Source organism: Cajanus cajan, chromosome 9 (assembly GCF_000230855.2).
Source record: "Cajanus cajan strain Asha chromosome 9, NIPB_CcT2T_4, whole genome shotgun sequence".
NCBI lineage: Eukaryota > Viridiplantae > Streptophyta > Magnoliopsida > Fabales > Fabaceae > Cajanus > Cajanus cajan.
In genome coordinates this window covers 55,448,246-55,461,644 of record NC_138525.1, presented here as the reverse complement: position 1 = coordinate 55,461,644, position 13,399 = coordinate 55,448,246, and the positions used below count along the sequence as shown (strand labels likewise).

At 29.6% G+C, this 13,399-nt stretch overlaps 2 protein-coding genes across 5 annotated transcripts; both read right to left on the bottom strand.

Moving 5' to 3' along the window:
• Positions 1-625: 625 nt before the first annotated feature.
• Positions 626-3,574, bottom strand: LOC109819150 (uncharacterized). Its single transcript, XM_020384770.3, has 2 exons — positions 3,416-3,574; positions 626-2,801 (listed from the first exon to the last, which is right to left on the bottom strand). The coding sequence occupies exon 2, from the start codon at positions 2,621-2,623 to the stop codon at positions 806-808; it is 1,818 nt and encodes a 605-aa protein (XP_020240359.1). The 5' UTR covers positions 2,624-2,801; positions 3,416-3,574; the 3' UTR covers positions 626-805.
• Positions 3,575-7,951: 4,377 nt separating this feature from the next.
• Positions 7,952-10,875, bottom strand: LOC109819141 (uncharacterized). 4 transcript variants are annotated; one of them, XM_020384751.3, is made up of 3 exons: positions 10,619-10,875; positions 10,437-10,530; positions 7,952-10,305 (listed from the first exon to the last, which is right to left on the bottom strand). In XM_020384751.3, the coding sequence occupies exon 3, from the start codon at positions 10,125-10,127 to the stop codon at positions 8,268-8,270; it is 1,860 nt and encodes a 619-aa protein (XP_020240340.2). In that variant the 5' UTR covers positions 10,128-10,305; positions 10,437-10,530; positions 10,619-10,875; the 3' UTR covers positions 7,952-8,267. The 4 variants fall into 4 exon arrangements, with proteins under 4 accessions (XP_020240340.2, XP_082919371.1, XP_020240343.2 ...); XM_083063245.1 differs by having other exon boundaries at positions 10,437-10,875; XM_020384754.3 differs by lacking the exon at positions 10,437-10,530.
• Between the last annotated feature and the right edge of the window lie 2,524 nt (positions 10,876-13,399).

Genomic DNA, 13,399 nt, shown 5'->3' with positions numbered 1-13,399 from the left:
TGTGTATGACATTTCCTTTTTTTCAGTCCTGTGGGATAGTGAACGATTCATTAGTCCCACTATTTCAATCTGTGGCCCAGTTATCCTGGACGGTAAGCTGGGACTGTTTCTACTATTCAAAGATCCACGCCTAATATTTAAATAAATAAATAAAATAAAAAAATAATAAAAAAAGAACTTAGATGGTTATGGTTATTGTTCAGCAAGTAGCATAAAATACAAAATAATTTATGTTATGCTTGCTTGTTGAAGCTTGTACCAAGTAATTTAAGTTGCTGATGCAAATAGGTCAATTTTATCTCAATGAAAACATATTGAGCTCCAAGTGTTTATTTGTATAGAACTAGGCAGCTAAGTTTCCCTTTTAACAAATTTTTATTTCCATCTGCACAACAATGTTTGGATTGATTGAAAGGGATTGATTGAAAGGGATAGAATGAAGTGGATCTGAAACCGAATGCTACTAAGTTCCATTGTTAGCATTGTTTAAAATAATATGGAATAAATTAGATCGTGATCAAATGCATTTGTTTCATTTAAACCTCACAATCTGCTCTCCCACAAAATTAAAAATCTATAATCTAGACCAAGTGGCCACAAAAATAGGGGGACGACAAAATCCAAGTGCATAAATGGCAAGAGCCATTTAGTAGTGCTATGTAAAAATGCATTGTATCCTACATATCGATTGCTTTACAGAAATATCAAACAAATGATTATATTGGAATTTTGGTTCTTGATAAATCTGAAAAGGGATCAACCAAGCTATGTAACCAATAACCGACCCAGCCTAAAGGCATAAAATTTAGCTGTTTTCTTCCTCATCATTTTCAATCAAACTTTTCTTTACAAGTCCTTTGGAGTACAATTCATTCAACAACTTCGAAGCCTCCTCAGGTAATCCTTCACAAGTAATGCCATTTACAAGAACAGTATAGGTAGCCTCAGTAGGTTTACATCCGTTTGCGACCATATAAGCAAGAAAATCAATGGCACGACTGGTTTGCTGAGTTTTACACAGTCCCATCATTATTGAGTTATAAGTGTATGCATTGGGTCTAACACCAAACCCCTCCATGTAATGGAAAATTTTTATTGCTTCATGAACCTTCCCATTACGACTTAGGCCCCCTACTACTGAAGTGAAAGTAATTAAATTAGGCTTCAGACCTTTACTGCAGGCCTCTTCCAAGAGTTCTAGAGCAAGTTCGGTTTTTCCCACCTTTAAAAGCCCATCAATAATTATACTGTAGGTAATTATATCAGGTTCAAGACCTTTTCTGCACATCTCTTCAAAGAGTTCTAGAGCACGCTCTGTTTTTCCATCCTTCAAAAGCCCATCAATCACTGTATTGTAAGTAATTAGAACAGGAGAGCACCCCTTGAAACTTAGTTGGTTCAGAATCTCAACTGCATCATCCACCTTCCCATCTTTGCATAATGCAGTTAGCAAAATATTATAGGTTACTATATCTGGGTAACAACCCCTAGATACCATAATTTCCAAGTATTCAATTGCTCTATCAACACTATTTTTGTTACAAAACCGTTGAATCAATGGATTGTAACTTCTGGAATTAGGAGTACAACCATGCTTTGGCATCATCTCCAAGAGATTATGGGCTTTATCTAGTAAGTTTTTCTGGCAAAAGAAGTTGATCAAGATATTGAAAGTAACAACACTGGGAGAACACCCCTTACGAAGCATGCTAGCCAATAGTTTCATAGCATCCATCCATCTTCCACCACTACACAAGCTACGCAAGATAATATTATGGGAAATCACATCAGGTTGACAACCATAGGATGGCAGTTTCTTTAAAAATCTAATTGCTTCATCCAACCTACCTTCTCTGCAAATCCCTTTTATAATAACATTATATGTAACCACATTAGGTTCGCATCCTTTGCACCTCATCTCAATCAACAGCTTCATTGCCTGACGAACTCCATTCTCTTTACAAGCTGCATCAATTGATTCGGTGAATGTAATTACATCTGGATAACACTTACTTTGCAGCTGTCTGTCAGGTACTTTCATGGCTTGCTTCAATTTCCCTCTATCACAAAAGCTACGCAAAATTGTATCATAAGTAATAGCATTTGGAGCAACAGACATGCGATCCAAAACCCACAAGGCTTCCTCTATCTCCCCTGATTTGCAATAACCACGGATCAAAACATTATAAATTGTCACATCAATAACTGCTCCAGACTCCTCCAGAATTTCCATGATTCGAGTTGCATTCTTAGTCCTGCCATTCTTGCAAAACTCATGGATTAAAGCAGTGCAAGCAATGACATCAGGAATACTGCCTTTGTTAATCATATACTCAATAAACTTGGAACCTTCCTCCAATTCCCCATTTTTAATCAACAAGCGGAGATGATGAATCTCAGACTCCCCAAAATCCAGCGAAGTATTGACCCCATTTAAAGAACCTTTCTGGAATCTTTCAAAATGTTGCGGTTGCAGATTACCTTTCAAACCAGAATTTTCATATTTTGAAACAGCAAACAAGCAATTGCCCAAATGCTTTCTTGACCAAGTGCCCTTAGGTTTTCTAAAATCGATAGCTCTTATATCACCAAACAGGCCAAATAAATGAGATTTGCAGGCCATATTATACTCTCACCAAAGGGAATGCAGAACCAGTGTTATAGCTTTCACGGTGGAAGCATTTATATGAGCAAAATTGTTTATGTTATAGCACCAAGTCCACTGCTTCACCAACTTTCAACACTTCCTACACAAACTTTCATCTCATGGGGCAAAACTCATTTTCACCAACTCTCATATCCTAAAAGGCCAAAATCACACATTACATAAGTGCACAAGTCAACAATTTTGCTACATAAGTACTCAAAAGACAATAGGTTTAAGAGTCTATTTACATACACACTTAGAAGTACCGGAAAGAAAATTCTTTATTTTCCGTAAAAAATCTCAAAAGCTTTTCTAACCTCATATCCCAACATACTTTACATTAAAAAAAAATTAAAAATAGAGCACCTCAAGACAACACCAACAGCAAACCATCACATAATTACTTCACAGGTCATTCATCAAATCTGAAAATCTAACCGTAAACAAAGTACAAAGCTACAAATGAAAGTAAAAAAGAATCACAAAGTTATGTAGAGAAATCCCAATTCATGATTATCTAGAGGAAAAACACCAACTCTCATTATGCCCTCATCGTAAACTTCCCATCAACAAAATCACACTCGTGCCAATAAAATCTCTAAGCCTTCTCTAATCACTTAAAAATAAAATAAAAGGAAAATGAGAAAGAGAAAAAAAAAAGTGAGAGAAAAATAGCTTCGTGAAGAAAAAAAGGCGAGCTCGGCGTTGTGGTTGCAAACAGAGAAAGCGAGAGAGAGTTAAATGAAAGGTGGAGGGGCGGAGTTTTACCGGCGAGTGGGTGAACTCTACGGCAAGTGCGCAACGAAGGTATCTGTGGCGACGGTGTCAGGTGGTTGTGTGGCAAACTTTTCGGTAGTTAGGCAAGGGTGCGTGTAATGGCCCGGTGTTTACCAAGAAAAACATCGGTAATTATCCCATTTTTTTATTAAAAAAATGTATAATTATCCCATTTAGACGTAGAAAGAAAAAAAAATTAATTTAAAAATTGATACTAAATATACACAATATTTTGTAAAAAAAATGTAATAAATTTCTAGTTTAATCATCATTATTGTATTTTTAATTATTATTATTTTTTATATTTATGTTCTAAAATAATTTTTCACGTCTAACTTAAAGTGTTAAATACCAACTCTCACTTTTTGAGGCCAGCTATCCCACCCTTTGAGGTGCCTCCAACGTAGCGAGGAGATTAGTCACTGCTATCGGCGATGGATACTCCAGGGACATACCAAAAAAAATACTAACTTTCACTTAAATAAGATATTTTAGTGTGGAAAGAAAAGAAAAAAATACGTCTAAAAACCGATACTAAATACATAGTATTTTGTAAAAGGTTTTTATAAGTTTTTAGTTTAATCACTGTTATTGTATTTTTAATTATCATTTTTTCATAGTTAAGTGGATAACAAGAATGGGTATCAACATTTATATACTTGATAACAAAGGGTATAAATATCATAGTTGTTAGAGATGTAGGTCCAAGTTCAAATATATTTTAAAATATATTTGTTATAGGACTTAACATATTGTCATCCTACATGTATGTAGTTGTGTATCATGTGTAGATTAGAAAGAGATTGAAGGAGATGTATAAATATTATAATAAATGTTACATATAGTGACATATAAAAAATGTCACTATAATTATAATATATGTAAGTATATATTTATTTAGTATATAGTTACACATAATTTTAATGTTGATTTTAAATGAGATTTAACAACATATTTGTGTGTCACTATAGCTTATACTTACAATTTTTAACAATATACTAACATATATTATATTTATTGTATAGATAAAAATAATTTTTAGTGACACGTATTATGTCACTATAGAATATATGTCACTATATGACAATTTCCTTATAGTGAGAGTGAATAACGCAATTTTTATTCTACGCATTCAAACACGTGTGATGGGATAAAAAACATAACTTTATAGAATTGATAATAATCAATATTATGATGTTTAAGATTTTTCTATCTTTTGATGCACTTTAGAGTTACCCATATATTAAAAATCCTTTTTAATGTTTGTTTTATTTATTCAATACTCCTTCAGTTTTTATTCTAAAATTTAACCTACTTTCTTCTAATAAAAAAAATAATTTATTTTTATTATCTATACTAATATATCTTTTAATAACTATTTTTTATTTTTATTTTTATATAAATTATTTTATCCTTTGTTTATTTATTATAATTTTTTAAGATTATTTTCTTTTATGAATAACTTTTTATTCTTTTTTTTAATATAATGTAAGTATAGGGTGCTTTTTTTATTAGTTATTATTATTGTTATTGCGATTGTTATCTTTTTATTTATCATTGTTATTTGTAATATTCTCGTTAACATTTTAATGATATGTTTTTTCTTTTAAGGCTTGTTTATTATGGTCCAAGTAACTACATCCGCAAGACTTCAGCCCTTCTTGAGTTTTTGTTTTGTTCTCTCCATTATTCTAATTAATCGGGTCATGAAAATTGTGCAAACATATATAATTATATTGCCTCAACCTCAATGAATACTAAAAAGTCACAAAAGAAAAAGAATTAAATGTTTGAAAATCAAAATTTTAAAAGAAGTGAATCAACAATTTAATTCCTGAAATTGTAATAGTAGTTCAAATTGATTTTTAAAATTAATAAGGTGACAAAGTATTGCCTAATATTATTCATCATCAATTAATTTAGTCACTAGGTCATTTAATTTGTGTAATTTTTATATTATATTATATTATATATATATACATATATATATATATATATTATGTAGCATTACTGCAATTTTTCTATTGCACTTTTAATTCCAAAGATACATTTTTTTAATATTATTTATGACTTCTAATTATAATTAAATATGGAATCTAAAGTGTCAATTTTAATTTAATGGATGTAATTGAATATTGAGTTTAACAATAAATTTACATATATTGTAGTGATTAAATACATAATCTATTTTTTCTTAAATTAGTTCATGTAGTTGTGCATCGCACATGTATATGAATATATTAATTAATATAAATTTATTTTGAATATATTACTACCGTATGAATATATTATTATAAGGATGCAAATTCTTAAACTAAAGAAGTCATGATGAAGTTATACTTATAATCAAATTGTTATCATCAATGACAAAATAGGAAGATGAATTTAGAATATATCTTCATAATTTAAAACTATAGTTATTGGTTAAAAGATCAAATAAATTTAGGATGTTTAATGTGCTCATAATATTTTATTTCTTATTATTTCAAAAGTCATGTATATCAAAACCTCTTAAATAAATTTAGAAATGAAGTACACTTATTTTTATGTATTTATTCTTTTTCAATTAAACCACTTAGACATTTAAGTTATAATTATAAACACAAAATTGAAATTTTTACATTTCAGTTTTTCCATGAATAAAAATAAAGCATGTCAAAGATACAACCTAAGTAGGTAGTTCTCTTTAAAAATAATATAAAATGGTAATACAATATCAGCTTCTCACAACCCAACCCATCACTTAATTTATCGAACTTATGTTTCAATTGTTACAATAAATAAAATGTAGGTCATACTGAATAATGGAACATTTCTATCATCTTTTAATTTACAAATGTTTTACCACTTACTACTCACTATTTTTTGTAATCTAAGAAAATAAAATATAAAGGACACAATCAAAACAACAATATGTGAACTTATAAGCTAATGACAAAAAATATTAAAAAAAAATCGCTGATTGAATCAATTTAAGTCAGTGATCAATGACAAAAATATAGATACAACTCATAGAAAAATACTTAAAATTTTAAGACTCTTCAAATTCTTTAAATTTTGCATTCTTGATTTTGCTCCTTTAATAACATATCACCATTTTGACCAAAATATTTATTATGAGAATCAAAAGTTAATTGTTAAAATATTGTTAAATACTATATAAATATGAGAATCAAAGTAGTTTTCAAATTATTACCATATGTCTATCTAACATTCTATACATGTCTTTCCTTCTCAATGAAGCATCACTTGACACATGTGAATGAAGCATTGCTTGACAATCTTCCCTTGGACTCTCCTGTTATCCTCAATGGCAGAGGGTATACAACAAACACAACCCATTATGTGCAACACAATAAACCACCCCTTCCCAAAAATCGTGTTTCAAATCTCATTGAATTTTACCCCTTCAATTATATTCCCAAAATATTATCTTGGCATGTTTACTACTCATAACCACCATTGTTATACAAAAATACACATAAAACTAAATTGTAAAAGTAGTAACAATAACCTAGTATTTTGATAACTTCAAGTGTGATCTCATATTATCAATCCATAAAAATTTAATAACCTAATCAAATAATTTACAATCTCAAATTCAACAAGTCAAACCACAAAAATCTTTCAAATAGTATTATTAAAATACATATTTTTTACTCAATTAATCAAATAATTTACAATCTCAAATTCAACAAGTCAAACCACAAAAATCTTTCAAATAGTGTTATTAAAATACATATTTTTTACTCAATGAAATGATTTCTTTCCTATAGTTGCTTTTCATCATTTGTTATCTTTTTCATCTTCTACCACTTATGATCTCACCCACAAATAAACAATCATCTTCTATCGATATTTGGAGTTTAAACAATGACAACTTCAATCAGTTGAAAGTCAATGACATCCCACATACATACATACATACATATATATATATATATATATATATATATATATATATATATATAATGAAATAGATATGAAAATTTAAAGTAATAAATATAATTTTAGAGAAAATGAAGAAGGGGTTATACGAAGATAACTTTATTTTGTTTATGGTTGAAAAATATATATAATTTGATTGGAAGGAGAAAAAGGCAAGAGGCAAGAAATTTGGGAACGTGAACAAAAATGTATAATGTGAATGGATGTGAGAATGTTAAATGCATATTGGAAACATTGACACGCAAAGGATGTTAATGAGCATAAGTTAAATGTATGTTTCAAATTCAATTAATTGCATGCAATTAATAAGATAATAAATTATTGAAAGAAGAATGTTGAGTTTCAATTTATGCGAAAAAAAAAAAAAGTTGGAATACTCCTTTGAGATATTTTCATTTATCATGTTGGCAGCTATATCACTTTGCTTGCTCTAGACCAAAAGATATGGATAATGAAATTTTAATACAAATGAATCAAAACATAACTTGCAGTAAAGGAATTATCGTCCAGTAATATGTGATTAGATTTAAAACCTATTCACTGGAAGCTAAAAATGGTTGAACAACATGAATAGAGCAATATTGAAGCTCAAGTAGAATGAAATATACTTCAGAATTAAATATGTTGGGATAAAATTACAGTTTCCTACTTACAAAATTGACATAAACTTCATCTGCTCTCCCTCAAAATTGAAAATCTATAATCTAAACCAAATGACTAGTGGCCACTAAAATGGCGGGGCAACAAAATCTAAGTGCATATTTAATAGTACAATGCAAAAATGCATTATAGAAATATCACACTATACTGGTTTTATTGGAAATTTGGTTCTTGATATAATCGAACAGGGATCAACCAAACCATATAGCCAAGTATCCGACCCAACCTAACGAGGTTAGATTTGGCTGCTGTTGTTGCAGTTTAATTTTACTTCTTGACTGACTTCCTCAACCAAATTTTTCTTCACAAGTCCTCTGGAGTACAATTCATTCAACAACTTGAAAGCTTCCTCAGCTAATCCTTCATAAATAATGCCTTTTACAAGAATAGTATAGGTAGCCACAGTAGGTTTACATCCTTCTTTAACCATATAAGCAAGAAAATCAATGGCACGACTGGTTTGTTGAGTTTTACACAGTCCCATCATTATTGAGTTATAAATGAATGCATTGGGTCTAATACCAAACCCTTTCATGTAATGGAAAAATTCTATTGCTTCATGAACCTTTCCTTCACGACATAGGCCCCCTGCTACAGAAGTGCATGTAATTAGATCAGGCTTAAGACCCTTATTGCACATCTCTTCCAAGAGCTCTACAGCAAGCTTGGTTTTCCCCACCTTTAAAAGCCCATCAATTATTATATTGTAAGTAATTATATCTGGTTCAAGACCTTTTCTGCACATCTCTTCAAATAGTTCCACAGCTCGCTCTATTTCTTCAGCCTTCAAAAGCCCATCAATCACTGTATTATAAGTAATTAGAACAGGAGAGAACCCCTTGGAATTTAGTTGGTTCAGAATCTCAACTGCATCATCCACCTTTCCATCTTTACATAATGCAGTTAGCAGAATATTATAGGTCACTATATCGGGGTAATAACCCCTAGATACCATTCTTTCCAAGTATTCAATTGCTTTATTAATACCTCTTTCGCTACAAAAGCCTTGAATCAATGGATTGTAACTCCTGGAATTAGGAGTAAGACCATGATTTGACATCATCTCCAAGACATTAAGGGCTTTACCTAGCAAGCCTTTCTGGCACAAGAAATTGATCAAGATGTTGAAAGTAACAACACTGGGAGCACACCCCTTACGAAGCATGCTAGCCAATAGCTTCATAGCATCCATCCATCTTCCACTGCTACACAAGCTACGCAAGATAATGTTATGGGAAATCACATCAGGCGGACAACCATAGGATGGCAATTTCTTTAGAAATCTAATTGCTTCATCCAATCTACCTTCATTGCAAATCCCTTTTATAAGAACATTATATGTAACCACATCAGGTTTGCATCCTTTTCTCCTCATCTCATTGAACAACTTCATTGCCTGAGCAACTCCACTTTCTTTACAAGCTGCATCAATCAATACAGTGCAAGTAACCACATCTGGGTAACACTTGCTTTGCAGCTGTCTGTCAAATACTTCCATGGCTTGCTTCAATTTCCCTGTATCACACAAACTACACAAAACTATATCATATGTAGCAGCATTTGGAGCAACAGTCATGTGATCCAAAACCCACAAGGCTTCCTCTATCTCACCTGATTTGCAATAACCACTAATCAAAACATTGTAACTGGTTACATCAATAACAGCTCCAGACTCTTCCAGAATTCCCATGATTTGAGTAGCATTCTTAGTCCTGCCAATCTTGCAAAACTCACGGATTAAAGCAGTGCAAGAAATGACATCAGGGATATTGCCTTTGTTTGTCATATACTCAAGAAAATTAAAACCTTCCTCCAATTCCCCATTTTTAATCAACTGGCGGAGATGGTGAATCTCAGACTCCTCAGAATTCAGGGAAGCATTGACCCCATTTGGCAAGGATTCCACCCTATTTAATGCTCCTTTCGGGAATCTTTCAAAATGTTGCAGATTACCTTTCAAACCAGAATTTTCATATATTGAAACAGCAAACATGCAATTGCCCAAATGCTTTCTAGACCAAAGACCCTTGGGTTTTCTAAACTCAATAACCCCAATATCATTAGACAGACCAAATAAGCGGGTTTTGCAGGCCATATTATATACTCTCACCAAATTGAATGCAGAACCAGTGTTATAGCTTTCACAGTGGAAATGTTTATAAGAACAAAACTGTGTATGGGTACCACCAAGTCCATTGCTTCACCAACTTCCAACACTTGCTACACAAACTCTAACGCCACAAAATTCATTTTCACCAACAACCAACCATTACCTGAAAAGCAAAAATGACACATTGCATAAGTGCACAATGTAATAAACTCAACAGATTAAGCATGGTATAAATTAAAAACAAGGCAAGACAGCAATGAAACTTGCAACAAAATATTTTTTTATAGTCAAAACCTAAGCATCGACGACGACAACGTAGCACAACACCACCATAGGCAAAGCGTCACATAATTACTTCACTAGTCACTCATGAAATCTGAACCTATAACTAAAACAAAGTAGAAATCAAGAAAAAAAAAATCATAAAATTATATATAGAAATCCTAATTCATGATTATGTAGAGAAAAAGCTCAACATTTCAGAAAGAGAAATCCTTGCCCGAGTCTCACTCTGTCCTCGTCATACTTCCCATCAACTCATGCCAAAAGAATTCCATAAACCTCCTCTAATGACTAAAGAAGAGGGGACAAAAAGGCTTGGCAATAAGAATTTATAATTGTGAAAAGAAAAAGAAGCGAAGCCATTGTGCTAGTAAACAGAGAAAGTGAGAGAGAGAGAGAGAGATGAAATGTAAAGTGCGTGTACTAGGTTGTGTAAACTGCAATTACCATCTTTTGCGATTTATGGAATTAAAATAATATTTTATCGGCCAATTTTTATAACATAATGAATAATTAAATAAATTAGTTAAGTGAATAAAAATAATTAAATAAATTAGTAAAGATATAAAATGATATAAAAATATGAACACCAAAAACTATATATTCTTTTATTAATATTATAGGTGTTCAGAATACAAAAAATAAGGTCAGAGGTTCGAATCATGACTTGTGTATAAATATAAGTTTTGTAGGTTATAATTTCTCATAAAATAATATTTTATTTTAGTTTATATACATTACTTTTTTTAACTTTTATTATTTATTGTTATAGAGACTTGAAAAAAATAAAGTTTATAAATCATAACTAAATAGAAGTGAAAATAATATGTACAGGGAAACAACATTCCAAATTTCCTTGGTGTGAAGGGACATTTGTTTTAAAGGGATGGTTCCATAACATTGAAAGATAAGGAGGAGCCTTTGTTGATCTTCTCCTTTTACCTTCGTCGAACAAAAGTTAAAAGTTTTTCTTTTTTTCCCCTTACATTTGTTTGATTTATTATTGTTATTATTTTTTCTTCTTAAATTTTGAGTATTACAAGTGTAGTGAGGAAGAAGAAGAGAAGTAAAATGTCGGGTCACGGAGAGGGAGGGGGTTAGGGAGGTGAGATTTCAGTTCGCATGTTTTGAGGAATGACCAGTTCAAGACAAAGATGCAATGCAAATCATGCAATTTTGATTGAAATGGTCACCGTAGTGTGAGACCGTGGGATGTGAACTCTTTTTTATTATTATTATTTTTTAATAATAATAATCATAATAATAATAATTATTATTATGTATGATTATTACTATTATTATTTCGTCTCATAAATATTATTTGGCCTAATTGCACTTTTATTCTTTTTAATTTAGTGCAAGAGTAATTTTGGTCTTTATAATTTGAATTGCTTAATTTTGGTCCATAAATTTAAATAATAGACAATTTTGGTCTCGCAAACAATTTACCATCCAAAATTTAACAGACGCTAATGATATGAATTTTATATTAAATAAATGTTAATTATATATTATTTAATTTCTTACGTGTCAAATTATTTAATATTCAAATTTTAAATTCAAATAACATTGAAAACAAAATGAAAAGGGTATTGAATTTAAAATTTGAATATTAAATAATTTGACACGTAAGAAATTAAATGATATATAATTAATGTTTATTTAACATAAAATTCACATTATTAACGTCTGTTAAATTTTGGATGGTAAATTATTTATGGGACTAAAATTGCCTATTATTTGAATTTATGGACCAAAATTAAACAATGCAAATTATGAAGACTAAAATTGCTTCTACACTAAATTAGGAGGACCAAAAGTGTAATTAAATCTTATTATTTTTATCTTTATAATTTAGCATTTTTTATTTTTTCTGTAATATTTTTTTTAAAATCATCTCTGCAAAGTGCGAATTTTTCATTTTAAAATTTTATTGTCAAATATCATTATAAAAACATTAATTTGTTATGTTATCATATATGTTAATGTAAAATATCATATCATTTGTGCCATATTAGCATAATATAATGGTATCCCAATAAATCAAATTAATAATAGTGTATAATAGTGTCACGTCATTACATTATAAGGATTAAAAATACAAAAAAAAATGGATAAAATGAAAAAATAAATATATAAAAATAAAAAAGAATTACATAGATTAAAAACAAGTTATAAAATATTTATACACACTGAACAAAAATATAAGCCTTAAATAAAATAGGTTTGAATTCTCATTGGAAAAATATGTACAATTAATATTAAATAATATTTCAAATGAGGTTATTTTTAATAAAAATATATGTGAGATTTGAAAAAAAAATATTAGTTTAACTATACAAATAATGAGGGGGATAATCCTAATTCACATCTACATTATTTGAATAATTTTATTTACATAATTATCTCTTAAATTATTTATTTTTTCATCATTTTTTTATTCTAGTTTTTAAAGTTGTTCAAACTACTTTTATAATTATAATTACAACTACTTAAAAATCGTCTATATCTTTAACAAATCACCTTTAATTTATTTTTATTTTTTAAATTGTTAATAAGTCACTTTTTTATTTTATATTTTAAAAAGTTATGAAGGTACAAAATATCTTTTTGATACTAATTATATTATAAAATAATTATTTTGTTTAAAAAAATAATTTTAAATATTGAATATTGCACAAGTTGATTTACTATTTAGAAATAAGCATCAATATTAGTTGACACAAATAATAACGACTTATATCTTTTAAATATGATGTTCAAAATTTGAATCTTAACCTTAAATATAAAATAAATAATCTTAAAAAGAGAATATTTATTTTGTGTGTGCTCACAATCTCCAATAATATTAAAATTAAAAAAATTGACCATAACTCACCAAAAACTAGTATGAAATAAAGTTTTAATTGATATAAATTACACCAACATAATCTAATTATATATATGGAAAGAAAAGGGATTTGTTTACTTCAATG